General features: G+C 47.5%; 1 protein-coding gene across 1 annotated transcript; it reads right to left on the reverse strand.

Moving 5' to 3' along the window:
* Positions 1 to 15,909: 15,909 nt before the first annotated feature.
* LOC146174409 (uncharacterized) lies at positions 15,910 to 17,351 on the reverse strand. Its single transcript, XM_084584645.1, has one exon. It carries the CDS (start codon positions 17,267 to 17,269, stop codon positions 16,406 to 16,408), a length of 864 nt encoding a protein of 287 aa, XP_084440771.1. The 5' UTR covers positions 17,270 to 17,351; the 3' UTR covers positions 15,910 to 16,405.
* Between the last annotated feature and the right edge of the window lie 2,479 nt (positions 17,352 to 19,830).

A 19,830-nucleotide genomic window follows, 5' to 3' on the forward strand; every position in this document is an offset into this window, starting at 1 on the left:
CACATAATCTGGGAATGTGCTAGGCTTCCCAGGGGCTAAAGCAAATATAAAATGTAGACAAGCCTGGGAAGCCCTGCTGCGGAGCGAGGTTCCTGCACGACTGTAACAAGCCCTCCGTCCGGTGGAAGAAGACGCGAAGAGCCAAGCCCTTTTCGTCTGCTTCTAATCGCGGAAGTCCCGGTCTCTTAGGCCTGCGTGCGGGTGACGGGGACAACGGGGCCATTTTGTCTGGTGGAAGGACAAAGTTATCATCATCATGCATAGACAAAATTGACCCCGCTGGGCGTCCGATCCAGGCCTCCGTGTGGCGCCTTTCATTTGGCACTTCCTGGAACGCCTCACCACACGCAGACAGAAGCAGACCCAGATGTCTAGGAGGCGTTAGTACTGCAGGCATCAGCGGCATTTGAAATTGATTTACAGGATATAAAGGCGCGGTATCCTTCACCCTTCTACGCGGACGCTTGAATCACGCCGTAAAGTAAGGGAGGAAGGTGGGAGTGAAAGAAGAGAGGGGGATAGAAGTGCCGTATGGGAGGGATACGATCCATCGCGCTATATTACTGTAGTGTCGGCGTGGCTGTCATTGACGCCATGTAGCACGCCGAACGGCGGCGTGCAGGCAGAAACAAGCAGCCGTACTCCACGACAGCCAACCGCAGACTGAGACTTTAATTCATTAGAGAGGTTGCAGGACGGGAGAAAGAGTCCGGTGGCGCCGCCACTGCCCAAACCTTGGTTTCGGTTTCGGAACCAAAAAGACGATACCCCATCATCCCCCCTTCTAAAAAACAAAACAAAAACAGCAACAAAAGGGGAGTGGAGGATATTTGACAAAACACATAAATATGTTTTTTTTTTCAAAAACGTTAGGGCAACCAATGATAAAAAAAATTGAATTGGCGATTCAATCACACTCGCGGCTCTTCTCCCCCCTGCACACATGAAACGCCTACCGAGTAGTGGAAAGTAACAGGCGATATCCTAAAAAAGCAAAATATATACCTGCAATCACCACAAAAGTTCAATCATCATCATCATCAGCCTGATTGTACCCACTGCAGGGCGAAGGCCTCTCCCACATTTCTCCCCTTAACCCGGTTTTGTGCTAGCTGCATCCACTTGACCCCTGCGAACTTCTTTATCTCATCCGCCCACCTAATTTTCTGCCGCCCTCTGCTACAATTTTCCTTCCCTTGGAATCCAGTTTGTTACCCTCACGACCACCGGTTATCCTCTCTTCGCATTCGCAACAGTTCAATACGAACATTGAAATAAAATAGTGAACTGTATGCAACTAAAAAAAAAGAACAGATGTACATCTTTGTACTTAACAAAATGTTACCACATCAAACATATACACTTTACGAACTATAGTTAACAGGCTGCCCTCCTAAACGGTGTGATGAGAGTTAACAAGCAACTCCGGAGGAGCAAGTAGAATTAACACAAGAGCACGGTATAAGCACTGCACAACGAAAATAAAAATCAACATAAAAGGCAATGCGGAAAAGTGTAATTGCATAACGTCATAGGACCAAACCCTCCAGGTGGCGCGGTTTTTGCCGCCGCATTTTGGGCCACCAAGACAGAAGAACTACATTTTGACTGGGCACTTCACCTAGAGATGATTGCTCTGTGGGAATGGAAATCGCGACCGAGCTATGAATTTCATACGAAGGGAATTGAGCTCTCTGCTGCAACAAAGGTTAATTGTCGGGGGATGTGGTCTGATTACCATCATAGTTGTTTTCTGCGTGTACGAGGACTAATTTGGAAGCATTTCAAATATTTCCGTCGCTCAACTTAAACGCTTTAAGCGATACCCTGGAGAGCACTGTGAAGGGGCCTCGGTACTTAAGACGTTTACATGTTAAGCGTACCCTTACTCTACTTCCAAGTGGTATGCATAAACGCTTTGCTCTCCTGTTTGCATCCACGTGTTGCTTAATAAGCTGCTGTTACGGAATACCCAAGCTCTCAGATTAGGAATACAAGGGGAGTTTGAAGAAGCTGGTTGAAGATAGTTATGTCAACGGAGGAGCGAGGTTGACGGTTATGTAAAAGCCTTGCTGGAGATCTCCCTGTAGTTGTTCGTCCTGTCACCCTTTAGGTACCTAAATACTCTGTGATGGCTCTCTTCAATGGCCGTTGCTCGAACTGAGCAAATGTATTTGCTCGAATCGTTCTACCTGCCCATTAGCTTGTGGATAATAGTTACACAAGTGCTTAATTCCCCTTTCTGCCAGAAAGGTCTCGAACTGCTAAGATTTGAACTGTTGGCCATTGTCAGTTAAAATGCTGTGGGTGAAACCCGCACTGCTGAAAACTGCAGAAAGAAAAGTTATGATAGCGTCAGAAGTTACTTCGCTAGCGAAACAAACTTCAGGCCACTTATAATAATAGTTTACTAATGTAATGACAAATTTTCGGTCTGATGGAGTATGGGGCAAGGAACAAACTGCATCCATCCCGACTTTCCCAAGCCAATTCGGGAAAGGGAACCGGTTGGAGCAAAGACCGGTTTAGCCGACTTGTCGGCGGCCTGGCAAATGTAACAAATTCTGACCGCATTTTCGACTTATTTGTCTAAGAAAGGCCAACAGTTCCTCTCTCTGAGTTGTTTAGTTCTGACTATATCTGGGTGATTTTCATGCGCGATCTGTACAAGCCTGTTTCTTAAAAATGCTGGAATTGTAACATGTTCGTCGCGAAAGACTAGCCCGTCCAAGTACGAGAGTTCATCCTTAACTGCAAAATAAGGCACTAATTCAGGAGGTAGAGCCTACTTCATGGGCCACCCATCTACAATGAACTTGACAACCTGCAGCCAGGAAGTGTCCTGCGAGGTAGCTGCCTGTAAGTCAGCCTTACTGAGGCATGGAGTAACTAGGGCGACAATTTCCTCCTCAAACTGTTCAACTGCAGAAATCTGAAGAGGTAACCTAGACAACGCATCCGCTACGACATTGTCTGACCCTTTGCAGTACTGTACGGTAAAACTGTAATATAAGAGTCGAGCACAGCATCTTGAAATGCGTAGCGGGCGTCGTCCCGCTGAACCAGCTCACAGCAATGTAGTTAACGCTTGATGGTCAGTTCGTAAGATGAATTTCCGGCCCCACACGTACACATGCCACTTCTCACAAGCAAACACGCAAGCGCCTCGCGTTCACCAGCAGAATACCTGCGCTCGGCAGGAGACAATGTTCTCGAAGCAAAAGCAACAGTAACTAGCTGGTTACCTTTCATCTGCTGAAACCCTGCTCCGAGTTCGACATCTGATGCATCAGCAGTTATCACAATGGGAAGGCTTCCGTCGAATATAAGAATTACCGGTTTTTCTGCAAGATTTGTTTTTTATCTGACTGAAACTAGTATGAGCTTCCTCAGACCATTAAAAGGTCTGGCCTTGCCGGAGCATACGGCGCAGTGGTTCAAAAATATCAGCATAATGCGGTACAACTTTTGCATAATACCCTGCTAACCCAAGAAATGACTGCAATGTCTTTTTATCCGTGGGAGGAGGAGCATCGCGAATGGCATGCACTTTTGATTCAATTGGCGACACCCCTTGAGCAATAATACAATGACCAAGAAAATGCAGTTCACTCACAGAAAAGACACATTTATGATTCAATTTCATACCGGTAGCATCAATCCGGCTTAAGGCAGCTTTCAAGTTTGCATCATGCTCCGCACAGTCTCTACGCCAACCAAAATGTCATCCAAATAGCAAATTACTCCACGGCAACTTTTCAACACCTGAGACATCATTTTCTGGAAAACAGCAGGGGCAAATGCTAACCCACACTCTGCGAAAACAAAATAACCCTTCGTGAGTGATTAATGTAGTTAAATCTCTGCTTTCTTCAGCCAATTCAACCTGGTTATATACGGAAGCAAGGGCAAGTTTAAAAAAAAAAGTAGCACCTGATAACTGATGAAGCAGTTCCTCGATGTGGGGAAGGGGAAAACCGTCCACCACAGTGGCCTTATTCAGTTCACGGAGGTCCACGCAAAGTCTAATAGAGTCGTCCTTTTTCTTTACCACCACCAGTGGTGACACCCAGTCGGAAACATTGACTCTCTCGATGACGCCTGAAGTCTCCAAACGACGAAGCGCGTCCACCACTTTCTGGCGGAGCAGTAACGGGAGTCGACGCAGCTTGGACAGTACAGGTTGCACCTCCGGCCACCGAGTCACTTGATGCACGTAGCCCTTCACCAGACCCAAGTCTAGTAAGAAGAGATGACTGAATTCCAACTGTGCGTTGGGCGGAACTGTAGACTAAGGAGAAATCTGCGCACAGGAGAGCGTTTCGCCGAAGATGAGTTTCAAAGCCTTAATACTGTCAAGTCCCAGAAGTGTGAACCCGCCCTCCGTGACATAGAATTTCACCGTAGCCAATTTTCTTGATGCGTGACGGTGGCGGAAAAAACACCCAAGGTCTTCATCACTTGCTCCGAGTAATTCTGGATGGTTAGGTGCGATTGAAGCAGGCGGATATGTTAAAAGTATATCTGGTAGTCCAGAACATTCATGAGACAGACATCCGCCCAGGTGTCGATCATCAAGGGGAAGGTAATGCTGTTAACCTGCATGGGAAGGCGCATAAGTGACAGGCCACTGCCACTATCTTTCATCTTGAGCACAGTAATGTATTTGTTTTAGTAGTTCCTTGTGGCTTTTACATCGCGTTGACTATTCCTGCAGTCTCCTGTGATAATCGGCACAGCTTGTAGAAATGCCCCTTCTTTCCGCATGTCTAGAAGTATTTATGGCGAGCGGGACAAGCTGCGAAATTCGCCCAGTGATCCTGGAAGGAACAGCAGTTTACATTAGGGAGCGAAATACCGGAAGTAGTAAGCGAATATGTCTACTTAGGACAGGTAGTAACCGCAGATCCGGACCATTAAAAAGAAAACAACAAGAATAATAAGTTTGGGATGGAGTGCATTTGGCAAGCACTCGCAGATTATGACTAGCAGCTTGCCGGTATCGCTCAAGAGGAAAGTATACAACAGTTGCATCTTACCTGTACTCACCTATGGGGCTGAAATGTGGAGGCTAACCAAGAGAGTTCTACCTAAGTTGAGGACAACCCAGAGGGCTATGGAACGAAAAATGGTAGGGGTAACATTAAGAGATAGAAAGCGTGCAGAGTGGGTCAGAGAAATAACTCAAGTTACCGACATCCTAGTAGAAATTAAGAAGAAATGGACATGGGCAGGACATGTAGTGCGAAGAGAGGATAACCGATGGTCGCCGAGGGTAACAAACTGGATTCCAAGGGAAGGAAAGCGTAGCAGGGGGCGGCAGAATGTTAGGTGGGCGGATGAGATTAAGAAGTTCGCAGGGGTCAAGTGGATGCAGCTAGCACAGAACCGGGTTCAATGGAGAAATATGGGAGAGGCCTTCACCCTGCAGTGGGTATAATCAGGCTGATGATGATGATGATCCGGCAAGCTGCCGCGAAAACCGCCGCCCGGTGGGCATGGCCACGTGGAGACGCCCGGTTGCTTCCTTTCCTGCTGGGAAGCCTGGCCTCCTCTCTCTCGGCGTCCGCCATTGCTGCCTGATCGGAGAAGAAAGCTGGTCCGTCGATCACCATCTTGAAGGGAAGTTGAGTCGGGGAGGGAACCGCAATCTTGCAGCTGCCGACGCTGAGTGACGGCACCTACTTGCAGAAAGCCTAGGTGCTGCATAACTTTATCGGTGCGTTCCTCCTCCGCCGCAATTTTGAGCGCCTTTTTGATGGTAAACTGCTCGCCCAGTTCAATGTGCCGGCGCCGAATTTCATGGGACTGCAAGCTGCAAAAGATCTGGGCCCGCTTGCACAAAACAATCTTAAGACTGTCTTAGCTAAGTCCAGACTTAACTGGAGTCTAAAGAATAGGCCACTAGCATGGCCACTTAAGACTGAAGTCAAGACTGGGCTTCAGTCCTGACTTGAATAAGTCGCTTGTATGATTACGACACTAGTGGTGCATTGGTTAAGACACAAGGACGCCAGCTGTCTAAGTAGAGAAATTAGGGAAATACAGGGGTGCACTGGCACTGTCCCTGCTATAAGATGTACACATTCCGTCAATTTTGCGTTGTGTGAAACCCGTGCCATTGCTTTTTGCGGCTTAAGATTGTGTTACGAGGAAAAATGCCCCAAGGGGTTGCTGAGGCCGTTCTGGGAAGCCACTCTGGTGAACATGAACCCAAAGCGTTCGACGTTTGGAACACGAGCCGTCTTAAATAAGCTTGGCCTTTCTAAAGACACAATTTAGGTCTGGACTTAGCTCGGACTTTATCGTGCAAGACGGCCCTGGTCTTGTATCATGATGTCCGTAGCGCTGCCAAACTTTCAGGATTTGGTGAACCGTTGAACGTCACAAATGTACTCGGATGTCGACTCCGTCGGGCCTTGTATTCTGCCTTTGAACTGGGCACGGCAGGCGTTCTCACTGTCTTCTGCATTGAAGTGTTTGTCGAGCACTTGAAGCGCCGCTTCGTATGGGTGCGGTGCGCTTCCTCCACGAAGTTGTAGTAGATGCTGATGCCCTCTATCCTGAGCGCGTTTAGCAGGAGCGCGTTCGTGTGCTCCGGCGTAGCGTTGTTGGCTGCCGCGTCGACGTAAGCTTGAAAAACAAGTCGCCATTTACGCCATGCTATAGCCGCTACGCCAAGAAGGGTGGTGGAGGGATCGCCACGTTCTGTTGGAGACGCCGCTGGACCGCCGAAAATAGGCTGGCTGAAAAAAATAGCATAAGTCCGATTACTTCGGTGTGTCGGTTGCGCCAATTTGTTGTTTCGCCGTGGCTGCCATGGACGCCACGCGGCCCGCCGAACGGCGGCGTGCAGGAAGAAACAAACAGACGTATACCCCACGACAGCCAACCGCAGACTGAGACTTTAATTGATGAGAGAGGGTGCAGGACGGAATCAAAAGTTCGGTTACGGAACCAAAAGGGCGATACCACAATTGCCTTTCTCCTCATCGCAATTTAGCGTTTCAAAGAGGCCCCAAACATTTTTACCTGCCCATATCAAAGCAGGAGCCCGAGCTTAGCTACCGCATGCCAGCGCGGTTCTTGTGATTTTTCGCACTTAATGCCAGTACGGGCGCCGACGCCAGATTTTCAGTTAGCGGACACATTAACGCCCTTGCGTCAAAAGATCGTAGCCACTGTAGCACTTAAGCTTAATGACGGCCAGAATGAGTTTCTGCCGCACAGATCTGGCATATATACCATCTGATACAACCTTGTCACAGAAAATAGCGAAGAGCTGCCTAAATTACATTTGCTTTAATTTCGTGCTAGTATCTGACATTTTTGTAGTGTGTTATCTTTTCTATTGCCACCTACCGTTGTCAGGTGGCGCATGATTGAGGAGCGAAGGAAGCCGAAGGTGAAAGGATGACGAAGTATCGCTTGCGCTTTTTTGCATCTGTGCTAAACCCCTTTATTAAAAGCTATCCTTGGTATCCCGAATCACCGTGTACTTGACCTTCTCGTGGAGGTGCTGAAATTTAAAAGTGAAATTTCGTGACCTACAAATCAAATGCTTTACCAAATGCCGAAACTTTAAAAATAATGCAGTAAATAGGGCTAACTGTATTTTGGTTGCAAGAACACAACGAGACGGTGCCAAATGCACAAGATACAGCAGTAGGGGAGACGGCATGTGTGTGAAGAAGAGAGTTGGAAGAAGCAAACGCTGAAAGGAACCATATCAACAAAAAAAAATTAGGCGGGATCTTGTCGGAAGACATCGACCACATTAAAACAGCTTTCAACGAACAATATTGTTAAGGGAAACTTACACAGCGGTAAACGCTAGATAACTCTCAGAAGCACACACCAACAGCACGAACCCAGCTTAGCCTGAGCGTCGTCTTCTTCACAACACCACACCACTGCGTCGTCGTCATCTAGATATTGCGCACCGTAACAGTATTCCCGGCGCGGGAAAAGCACCATCCCGGTGCTGCCTGCAGGAGAATTTGAATGGTATGGTTTCATTCAGACGGGCGACGTGCACAATTTCTGGATGAGGGGTTGTGGAAAGATATTTGGGCTGTAGAGGGGCGATCTCATAGGTCACATCGGTGACTTGCCGCAGGACGCAGTAAGGACCCACGTAACGAGGCAGACGTTTGTCGCACATCCCCACACGACGGGCCGGAAGCCAAAGAAGCACGAGGGAACCAGGAGGGTAGCGGACGTCTCGGTGATGTAGGTCATAACGACGCTTTTGTGAGCACTGAGACGCGCCAAGCCGGTCTCGACCAATGAATGGGCGCGCGGCATCAGCGCGGGCGATGGCGTCCGAAGCGTAACTACAGGAAGAGTTGTCAACAGGCAGCAAGGTGTCGAAGGGGAGTAAAGGGTTGCGGCCGAAAAGTATATAAAAGGGAGAGTATCCGGTGGTATTATCGCGTGAGGAGTTATAGGTGAACTTGACGAAAGGTAAGGAGATGTCCCAGTCCCGATGGTGATCGGACACATACATAGATAGCATGTCGGTCAGTGTGCGAATAAGGCGCTTAGTAAGACCGTTCGTTTGTGAATGGTAGGCCGTGGTGAATTGGTGACGAGTAGCGCATAAGCGGAGAAGGTCATGAACCACTTTAGAAAGGAAACAGCGGCCACGATCTGTGAGCAGTTGACGCGGAGTGCCATGAATCAATATTACGTCATGCAAAAGAAAGTCGGCAACGTCGGAGGCGCAGCTGGTGGGGATGGCCCTGGTTACAGTATACCGGGTAGTATAATCAGTAGCCACAGCAATCCATTTGTTTCCAGACGTCGACGTCGGAAAAGGCCCAAGAAGATCGAGGCCCACACGAGAAAACGGTTAAGTCGGCACTGAGATTGGTTGCAGGGGCCCACTAGGTTGAAGCGATGGTGTCTTACGGCGCTGACATAGCTCACAAGCGGCGGCGTAGCGACGGACAGAGCGGTAGAGACCAGGCCAGAAAAATCGCGGTCGCACACGGTCGTACGTGCGTGATACTCCTAAGTGTCCTGCTGTAGGGCGTCGTGAAGTGTGGCGAGGAAAGTAGAGCGCAGATGAGCCGGAACAACAAGTAAAAGGTCCGCGCCATCTGAACGCATATTTCGTATGTATAATGTCTCGTTATGGAGCACAAACATGCTGGGGGAAAAATCGGGGTTGTTGCGCAGCTGGTTTATAATTGGTTGCAGGGCAGGATCCCGACGCTGTTCGGAGGCGATATTTATAAAGTCCGAGATGGACAAAATGTAGTCGTCAGCAGTCCGGTCGGACAAATCGGGAGGATCTACGGGATGGCGGGACAAGCAGTCAGCGGCTTAGTGTAAGTGGCCGGACTTACACCGTAAATTCGTACTCTTGTATTCGCAAAGCCCAGCGACCTAAACGGCCAGTGGGGTCCTTAAGTGAGGACAGCCAACACAAAGCATGATGGTCTCACTACACAGAAGGACCGCCCAAACAAATAAGGGCGAAATTTGGTCAGCACCCAAACAAGTGCAAGGCATTCCCGCTCTGTAATTGAATAATTGCACTCAGAGGACGAAAGCAGGCGGCTGGCATAAGCAATGACGCGGGAGGACCCATGCTGGGATTGTATAAGGATAGCACCAATACCATGGCCGCTAGCGTCAGTGCGCAGTTCGGTAGGTGCAGAAGGATCGAAGTGCGCCAGCACAGGTGGTATAGTGAGGGCGGAAATAAGCGTCGTGAAGGCATATGTTTGGTCACAACCCCATGTGAAAGGTACGCTTTTCTTCAGAAGAGAGGTAAGCAGACGAGCGATGTCTGCGAAGTTCCGAATGAAGCGGCGGAAGTAGGAGCAAAGGCCAAGGAAGCTTCGCACGTCACTTGAGCTACGCGGAGTAGGGAACTCGCGCACGGCTCGAACCTTGTCAGGGTCGGGCTGCACACCATTTGCATCAACCAAATGACCAGGACTTTGATTTGTTTGGCGCCTACCGAAGCTGCATGTTTTGGCGTTCAATTGAAGACCGGCGCGGCGAAAAGCGGCCAGGACTGTAGAAACTCGATCAAGGTGGGTTGCGAACGTAGAAGAAAAAACTACGACGTCATGTAAGTAGCATAAACATGCTGTCCACTTGAAGCCACGGAGCAGCGAGTCCATCATGCGCTCGATTGTCGCAGGAGCTAGAGTCAAAATGGCATCACCTTGAATTGATAGAGTTCGTCGGGGGTGACAAATGCGGTTTTCCCGCGATCCCGTTCGTCGAGAGCAATTTGCCAGTAGCCTGAACGCATGTCGATGTATTTTCTCATGCTTTAAGCCCACCCATTATGTAATGCCTCCAAGAGAGGCCTTTAAGGAAATAAAGTGAAGTGAAGTGAAGATGAAAGAAAAGTAGCTGGCACCATGCAAGCAGTCAAGCGTGTCGTCAATTCGTGGAAGAGGGTAAACATCTTTCTTTGTTATTTGATTAAGGTGGCGATCGTCCACACAAAATCTCCACCTTTGGTCTTTCTTTTCGACCAATACGACAGGGGACGCCCAGGGACTCCAGGAAGGATCAGTAATGTTTTGCGCCAGCATCTTGTCAACTTCTTTCTGTGTAGCATGCCGCTCAGTAAGGGAAACACGATAAGGCCATCTGTGGATGGGGCTGGCGTCACCCGTATTGATTCGATGGGTCACGACGGATGTTTGGCCCAATGGTCGGTCCCCGAAATCATATATATCAGCCTACGACAGCAAAAGGTCGGAGATAGCTCTGGCTTGGTAATCTGGAAGATCCGCAGATATCATGCTTGAAAAGAGGATCGAATGTGAAGAAGGTGATAGATGCTGCTCCGACAAATGCTGAGGCGTTAGAGCAGCAACTTCCCAGTCCGCCAAAAGAACCAGATCAGCAAGTACCATGCCATGGGGTAAAACTTGGGTCGAGCGGCTAAAGTTAAGGACGGGAAGAGAGGTGCGGTTAGCAGTGACAGTCACAACGGTATGAAGGAGTGTGATTTTGCGACGCAGAACAACATCGGTAATTGGGCAAGTGACGTATGTGCCGTCAGGAACTGCGGAGAACAGGGCCAGTGGAACATAAATATCAGCTTCGGGTGGTATACGAACAAATTCCGCGGATCGGAGGCGGGGCTTGACATCGGTGTTTTCGGGGCAGCAGGTTCAAGCGAAGAAGGCCAGTTGAGCAATCAATCAGGGCAGAATGGTCCGTTAAAACGTCGATGCCGAGGATCCCGTCGTGAGGGCAGCGGTCGATAACAGTGAAGAGGACAGGGGTAGTACGACCGGAAATACTGACGCGGGCAGTGCACAGTCCCACGACGGCAGCGACGCTTCCATCGGCGACACGAACGGCGGATGAAGCGGCGGGTGTGACAACCTTTTTGAGACGGCGGCGAAAGGATGTGCTGAGGACTGAAATTTCGGCACCAGTATCAATGAGGGCAGTAACAGGGGCACCATCCACACAGATGTCTAGAAGGTTGCGGCGATGAGCGAGGGTCAGCAGAGGATTTTCGGGCCGGGTCGTCAATGCAGCATCACCTCCGGGAGCTGCATTGGTTAGTTTTCAGGAAGAGAGCCAGAGAAGTAAGCAGGTGATGGACGGTGAGGTAGGGGCGAGCGGGACCTCCGGGTCAGAGGCGACGGTGAGCGACTGGACATGCGCGGGGCTGCCGAGTTAAAGTCACGAGAGTGCGTATCCCGGAAGTGGTTTGGGTGTGGACATTCGGCGCTGCGATCAGGAAAGTAGCGGGGTCGAGGTGGCGGAATCCAACGACTGCGGCAATGACGAGAAATATGGCCGACACGTGAACAGTTGAAGCAGATGGGTCGGTCATCCGAGGTTCGCCATTCGTCCAGATTGCGATAGCGGTAGCGGTATCGCGTCGGCAAGGGCGCAGTTGGGGTCGCAGCTGCTACCACCAGAACGGTGGGTTGGACAGATGGCTGTGCGTTAGGTTGGAACGAGGGCTGTGCGGAAGACTGGCCAGAGTTGAAGCCCACGTTCGCGTTAAGGCCCACATTTGCGAACTCCTGGTGAACGACAGATTGTATTAAGGCTATAGTAGAATCTGCCGGCTGAGGAGCGAACTCAACGGGCGCAATAGCCTCTATCTCTCGGCAAACAATCCTGGTCAAATTGGAGGGATGAGATGGCTTTGCAGTGTTGGACTGTCTTCGCACGAAGACGTAGCAGCTGTGTTTGGCAAGCGGTCGAAACAGAGTAAGGCGACGGAGTTTTTCTTGCTCAAACTGCCGGCAAACTTGGATGACTGAGTCGACCGTCGGACAGTCTTTGGAAAGCAGCAGATTGTAAACATCATTTGCAATGCCCTTTGATATGTGGCCCACTTTGTCTGACTCGGACATGGCGCTGTCCACTTTTCGGCATAAGGCTAGAATATCTTGAATATAAGACAAATATGATTCCGTGGAAGACTGGGCACGGGATGCGAGGTCTTTTTGTGCGCCGAGCTTGCGTCCGATCGGCTTGCCGAATAGATCGCGAAGCTTCTCTTTGCAAATATCCCAGAATGTGATATTATCTTCATGCGTCTAAAACCAGACGCGCGCCTTACCCGCCAGATAGAAGATGACGTTTGCGAGCATGAGGGTCGCGTCCCAATGATTGTGCTTGCTTACGTGCTCGTACATACCAATCCAGTCTTCTACGTCGACATGGTCGGTGCCGCAAAAGGTGCCCGGGTCACGAGGCTGCGTCATGACGACTGTGGAAGCCGGTGGTGCAGCTGAAGCTGATTTCGCGTCGGATGGCATAGTGATGGTACCAATCTGGCGGCCACTACGGAGATCCAGGTTTCCTACGGGTGCACTTCCAGCAATCCTCCACCAAATTTTAAGGGAAACCTACACAGCGGTAAACGCCAGATAACTCTCAGAAGCACACACCACCAGCACGAACCCAGCTTAGCCTGAGCGTCGTCTTCTTCACTACACCACACCAGTGCGCCGTCGTCATCTAGATATTGCGCACCATAACAATATCAAAAGCTGTTTGCTTTTTACACAGTAGGCACTATCACATTTAAAAAGGTACTGTGCGCGAGGAAAACAAAGAAAAAGAGCGATTAGAGCTGGTCATAAGCGAGACAGGCATCGATAAAGCAATCGAAAGTTTAATCTCTGTAAATCAACTTCATTAATTGGGTTAAGCGTGCGGTTTTACAAACACTTCAAGTTAAAAATTGGCCGCGTCTTGAATGTAACCTTGAGCGAATTTTAAAAAGGTACATCCTCTACCTCCGTCATATCCTTCATCTGGAATGGTACTAATTCCTAAATCTTATCAAATAGATATCTTACGACAAAATTGAGCACATCGTGGATAGCGCTTATAAACGATGAATACAAAAATTTCATGAAGTTATTTGAATGAAGTTAGTAGACTGATTAAAAGCGCAGTTATTTTGCGGTGTTTGTTATGTAGTATATTACGTAATTGGTCCCCACCACACAAATGGTGTCAAAGGCAGGTCTGGTTGGTTGGTTTATGGAGTTTAACGTCCCAAAGCAACTCAGGCTATGAGAAAACCTATAGTGAAGGACTCCGGAAATTTCGACCACCTGGGGTGTTTTTAATGATCACTGACAACGCACAGCACACGGGCGCCCTGCTTTTTGCCTCAACCAAAAAGCGGCCGCCGAGGCCGGGATTCGATCTCGCGTCCTTGGGAATAGTTGTCGAGTGCCGTAACCACTGCTCCATCCCGGCGGGGAAATATTTGCAGTCTTAGGAAGGTCGATTGTTTCCAACATTATTAAGGTGCGAAGTGTTCTTGGGTGTTGTGATGATTGGAATGGTCGGGTGACAATACTGCAGACTGACTTCAAAAAAAGTACTCCATGCACGAATTATAAGTAGCAGATCTCAATTCTTCTGTAGCGACTAGCCTGCCGTCTTCATAATAACAAAAAGCCCGCCATTGTGCCTCGGCGGCGGATATGAAGCAGTGTGTGCTGGCGATTTTTCAGACAGTTTCTCTCATCATCCATGACGCGGTATGTGGCTGAAGCGCCAAGTGTGCTAAGTGAATCGCTATGCATTAAACGGGCTCGTGCAGCACACAACAATCGTTGGAAACGACAACAACGATAGTAAATTGGCACTCAAAGAACATCTCGATTTCGATAAAAAGGAAGGAGAACTAGCCCCAATGGCTTTCAACTTATCGCCCCCAAGAAATATTTTATCTCAAACTACTTTAACCCGTCTGGTCACCTGAAGTTCTTTTCGAATATCTTTTTTTTTACCCTTGAACCTTGTCTGCTTTTATATGCTTTATTTGAAAATCATTTTTTTAATTTGCAATCTTTTACTTCCTGACGCTTCTTTCTTCTTTTGCACAGATACATTTTATAATTTTTCACCATCTTTTCATATTTGAGCAAAATCCAAGCATTTAGTAAGGAAATATTTTGTCTTATTATATAAAAATAACTAATTAACACGCATTTAAATCTGAGTGGGGCCTTCGCTCCAGCAAAAATTGTGCCGTTGATCTTGCGATGGTAACTCAATGTGGACGCCTCAAAATATTGTTTGGTTCTCAATGTTCCTTGCTTGCAATTTTTCATTAAATCTTACTTTGTCTAATATCGAAATAAAATAAGGTTTGAATGTTTACAGTTAGTGATGATAACCATTTTTGAAGTCGTTATAAAAGAGGCGACATAAAAGTCACCTCCAAAGCATCCCAGCGCGTCCATAGATAAACAATATCATTTTTAAGTGCACAAAATTATCACGTCATATTTGTTGCTATAAGCAGAAGACGGGAAAATGCACATAGAGTAGAGGAGTAGGATCCTTATCACCCTGTATTCGTCGAAAGTATAGCAATTCCACGCCCGCCATGCATGGAATGCCAGATTTTCCCGTTCTGAGATGGTGGAAGCGATTAAATCTGTGTTTGTGTGCGACAAAAGTGACATGTAGTTCAGTGCAGGAATTCCAAATATTTGAACCTACCAGCCCTTTGCGTTTTGCTTTTGTTTAGATAATTTTTACTATCATATGAATAAACGCTAGAACCACATGACGTACACAACGGGTTCACTAGTTGCCCCTTTAATGCGCTCGGTAATAACCTTTCCCGCAGGTGTATTGCATGCTCGACTGAAATGCAGAGGACTATAAGTTCGACCCGAAGTTGCGGCAAATAATTAGATTGAATTGCTTGTAATACGCCAGCAAACTATCACCAATATCTGTCCGGTCATTTTGCTTCCCGACAGCCACCTAACGGGGGAGAGGCCGCGATTGGTGACTAGTATTTCCGATGCCACAATAATTCGTGAATATTGCACTGACACTGCCACGCGAGAGATAATAGTGCTCAAATTTATTGTGGCAGTGTAAACATCCTGATGCCCCATGCCCATTTTTTTTTTTAAGTTTGCATCCACGCGCGGGCGCATGGTACGGAGTGCACGAGGTTCCGTTAAGGTGACCCGTAAAGGAAATTATGGGGATCTTAATTCCACCACAAGATACTGATATGCCTTCGAATCATAACGCAAGCCACAGCTCAAGTTCTGACGCCGTCAAGCTCCACTGTAGCTGTGAAAAGCATGACGCTTTTGTGCTTCTTCTATCTTAACGGGCATGATACCGTAATTTGCTGTTGAGATTATTTACATTGGCGCTACAGTCCATGCATGTTTCTTTCTTAATACAATTACTAGGCGTAAAGAAGAGTATGGTTAGACAGTGAAATATTTTATGCTCTTGTAGTTGAGGCGAAAGGCATGAAAGGTTGTATGGAGAGCTCTGGGTTTGTACATAAGCTGGGATATGCAGTGTATTCCATACCATCCTTTTTAGTTCGATATACCTGGAGCGCTCAATGGCAGTTGAAACGGGTTAAAGAAGCATTCGGAGGAAAGATAAAATGCGTTATCTTTATTTTGAAAAGGCAGGTGGCCAGGTAGGCACATGGACGGCACAAGAGGTCTTGCGTGCATTCGTACACAAATTATCTTCAGGTGGGTGTGATCGTTACCTGATCAAAGCAAATGTATCATCGAGTTACCCGCTGCATGAAAAAAAGAAAAGTCCATCACTGTGTCAGTTCACTTTATTTCACGTTAGAACTAAAAAGTAATGTCAATTTCTCGGCGACTTAAGGACAAGAGGCTGTTTATGTGAGCCGACTGCGTGAAACGACAGATTACAAGGAAACCAACCGCGGATATGAGCACGGGAAAGTAGTGATATGTGAACAGTAAAGCTGTAATAAAACCAGAACTAAATATGTACCTCTGCATACCAAACGTCTCTACACATCCTCATAGCTAGCCGCGTTTCGGACCGCGCACATGTCATCTCGGCTCGCACACGGAGCAGAGCAAATGCATCAGTTCCTAATAGTTCGTACAAAGCCTTACGCAGGCCTTTATGCACTGCAATCGGAATCACTGTCCTTCAGGCCTTCTTCCGCCTTGCCTGATTCGGATGGAACACTAGGAGGCGCTGATTGCGGTGGATCGGCACTGGGCGCAGCAGCCCCGGATGTCGAAGGCCCTGGCATGTCCTGTGGGGGACCTAATGCACCCCTGGCAGCCAGTTCAATGTAGTCTGGTTCTCCGGACAAGCGCCGTCTCCGTTCTTCTTCTAAAAGTTCTGCTGGAAGGCGCTCGCGCACCTCTTTCCGGTATCTGAAGGTTTTAAATAAGTAGTCGTCATACGGCATCACACCTTCCTTTATGTCCGCGAAGACTACTTTGGAAGAGCTCTTGCGGGCGCCTTCTTTTGAAGCCTCCGTATCGGCGCTGGGCTCTCGGGGTGGTGTCCTTCTCTTGAGAGAAGATTTCATAGGCGTCTCCGTTTCTTCCGGGGACATCTGTGGTTGCGGAGGTGGCGTTTTTTGGCGCAGGGAGGATTTCTTAGGCGTTCTCTCAAGACTCTTCGAGGAACCACCTACTAAAGAAGATTTCGGTGAGGGCGTTCTTCGCTGCACAGGTGCCGTAGGGGAATCACCTTTCTCCTTACCTGAGGATGCGCCGCAACAAAGAGACAGTACAGCAGAGCTGAGCTCATGCTTCGGCGATTTTGACCGGCGCGCCGATTGGCCTCCTGTTGAATGCCGCACACGTTGTGAATCTGTGCGTTGAGTTGACCGGCTTGCACCAGGCGAGCGTGTTCCGCTTGATGCTGACCCTTGGTCGTCGCTGTCCTCGTCGTCTTCGACACCTCTCGTCTTTTTCCTGGGAAGACCTTGACCTTCTGGGGATGGCTTGCGTCGTTCCTCGTTGGCCATGCCGGATTCTTTAACAGTGCCTGCTAAAGCTCTTCCTTCTACGCGTCTATAAACGGTGCGAGTAAAGCTACTACGCAATGTGGTAGTGCGGAGTGCAGAAGAAAACTTTACCATACGAACTATTATATATAGGCATGGCCTGTTATCGATGCTTTCTATCTCTTTCCTGGTTGTCGCCAAACTTTCGAACGATTCCAGCGCACAGTGATAGCAAGTCCTTATATGATCGCTTAGGAAACTACGGAAGTTATCAGCATATTGTTTTCTATCAGCTCATACGTGTGTCAATGGTTAGAGTGGGGCTTTAGGCTGGATCACACGAGTACAGACTTCTTCTGACGTTGCATCTTTGTAACTTCCTACAATGTTACATTTGAAAGGGAGAAGAGGTGCATAAAATGTTTTTGAGGCAGTTTTCTAGTTAAACGACTGTTAATCAAACCAGCGCCGAAGATTATTTAATCACATAGCCGGCTCATGAGGACAACGAGCGACTAAACTTTTTTTTTGTAACCTGTTTAAGCGGTAGGGCTATGGGGAACGCTGGGCCTGCATTGCAATTTTTGGTTCGCGCATAACCCCTGCTGTGAAATGAGCAATCATTTCTTCGCTCTCCATTTGGTTACGATTCCGTTACCCGCAAGCATTAAGGCAAATGCCATAATGCCCAGAGTTTCATTTTTTTGACTCTTACTCTGTCTCCGTGATTCGTGAGAGTTTGGTCACATGGCGAAAAGAATTATGTGGCAGTTAAGCTCTGCCTTTAGGTCAATACCCGGTAGCCGTCACTTCGAGCCCACATATAAAACCCGGCTGCTTTAACACAGCCGCATAACCGTGCGCCCATGGCATAAGAATAGCGTGAACGGATGAGCCCTGGCACGCCGATTCTGATACGACCTACGCATATGAAGGGAGAAGCCTGAGCGGAGCTACGGCATGCCAGCGACGTCCTTGTGCCTTTTCACCCTTGATGCCGATACCGGCGTCGACACCGGTTTTCAGTTAACGGGCACTTTAACCTTCTCGCGTTAAAAGACAATAGCCGCTCTCCCACTTAATGATGACAGAATGAGTTTATTATTATCAATATATATTATCTGCCACAACCTCGTCACAACAAATAGCTAAAAGATGCCAAAAACCAGTGCTATTAGTTAAATGCTAGTATCTGAAATTTTGTCGTGTACTACCTCTTATATGTGTGTGATTTCTTAAGCCGACATAAACACTTATGGAAGAATCTTCACTAGTTCTGAAATACTATTTCATCATATAATAAATAGTAAAAAATTAACCATGTTGCCTATCTGAAATGTCTATGAAAGTGAATATTGTTCCTATAACTTCCTGAACCTTATCGAGTAAAGCAATGAAGCCTGTAGCCAGAGATACTAAACTCTTTCTCTTTTTATTACAAAATAAACTTTTTCTTGCCAAATCCGAATGGCGTCTGCCTGTTATTCACCTACAATAGACGTATGCAAAAGGCAGCATAAGAAATTATTTTTAGTGTTTGTTTTCATCAAACATCAGTTGTAAAAAGCACAGAAGATGATGGTGAAAGAGAAAAGCAAAAGAAGCAGAAAACAGAGAGCAACAGAAGATATCAAAAAGTCTTGTCTTGGGTTCGGCTAGACTGGGTTTTATGGCATCTATGCAACTAAGGTCAGTATGTGTGAAAAGCAAGATAAAAGCGAAATGTTCACACAGTTAAGTATTATATTTTCCGGCGCTCGGCTCGAGCTGAACAATGCCTGCATTATATAAGAAAGGGCAAACCGAAAATTATTTGTCAATGAGTGACAGATGTATAATTGCTGTAACTATGCTCCTTCATTGAAAGAATTCATTTCACAGAGCCATTAACATTAGCATCACTGTCATAAATGACTTTTTAAGTGCAAAAAAAAACAGGCCTGGTACATCTTTATACAAGAAAAAGACTGCAAGATTTTCATTGTGTGTCAAGCTTGCCGAACGATCTTCGCTGACCTATTTTTTGTGCATGCTCCCAGTGTCTCTGGTGAACCACCATGTAACCAGCAGTTAAGGTTCAAATAAGAACATCTTTGAAGAACTGAAAATAGCGCAGTGACGATCGCCGCGGAAGGAGAGGTGCTGACTAACTCAAGTATACTGAAAAAACGCACAGTTAATGAACAAACGCATGCGTCAATAAATCTTGAGTTTTTAGCACTTGTACTTCTTTTGTGTCCTTCGGGGCACAGTTTTCAGTTCTTTAATTAAGCCCCAACGCGTTCAGTTTTCGGTTGGAAACATCCCTTCTAAATGCAGCTATCCCAGTTGCATCCTTAAAAGGCAAGTGTGTGTGTGGTAGGTTGGGGGGATTTTTCGACATTATCCTTTTCTTGAAAAGCTTTCCCTGTGGGTTTCCTTGTTAGTGCTGATACATTCTAGTAATATTAGGAGGAGTACCGCAGTAAAAATTCATGCGCTTCTCGATTTTGAAATGTGCCATTTTCGTGGCCTCAATTTAGACCATTTCGGCGGGCAAACCGGAGTTTGATATCTTAGAAACATCATACCAACGATACTGC

The sequence above is a fragment of the Amblyomma maculatum genome, chromosome 11 (genome assembly GCF_055883805.1).
Source record: "Amblyomma maculatum isolate TAMU_Amacu chromosome 11, ASM5588380v1, whole genome shotgun sequence".
Lineage (NCBI taxonomy): Eukaryota > Metazoa > Arthropoda > Arachnida > Ixodida > Ixodidae > Amblyomma > Amblyomma maculatum.

Bases quoted from the DNA above. Each gene is read 5' to 3' on its own strand.
- LOC146174409 (XM_084584645.1), bottom strand. From the start codon at position 17,269: ATGGCCAACGAGGAACGACGCAAGCCATCCCCAGAAGGTCAAGGTCTT.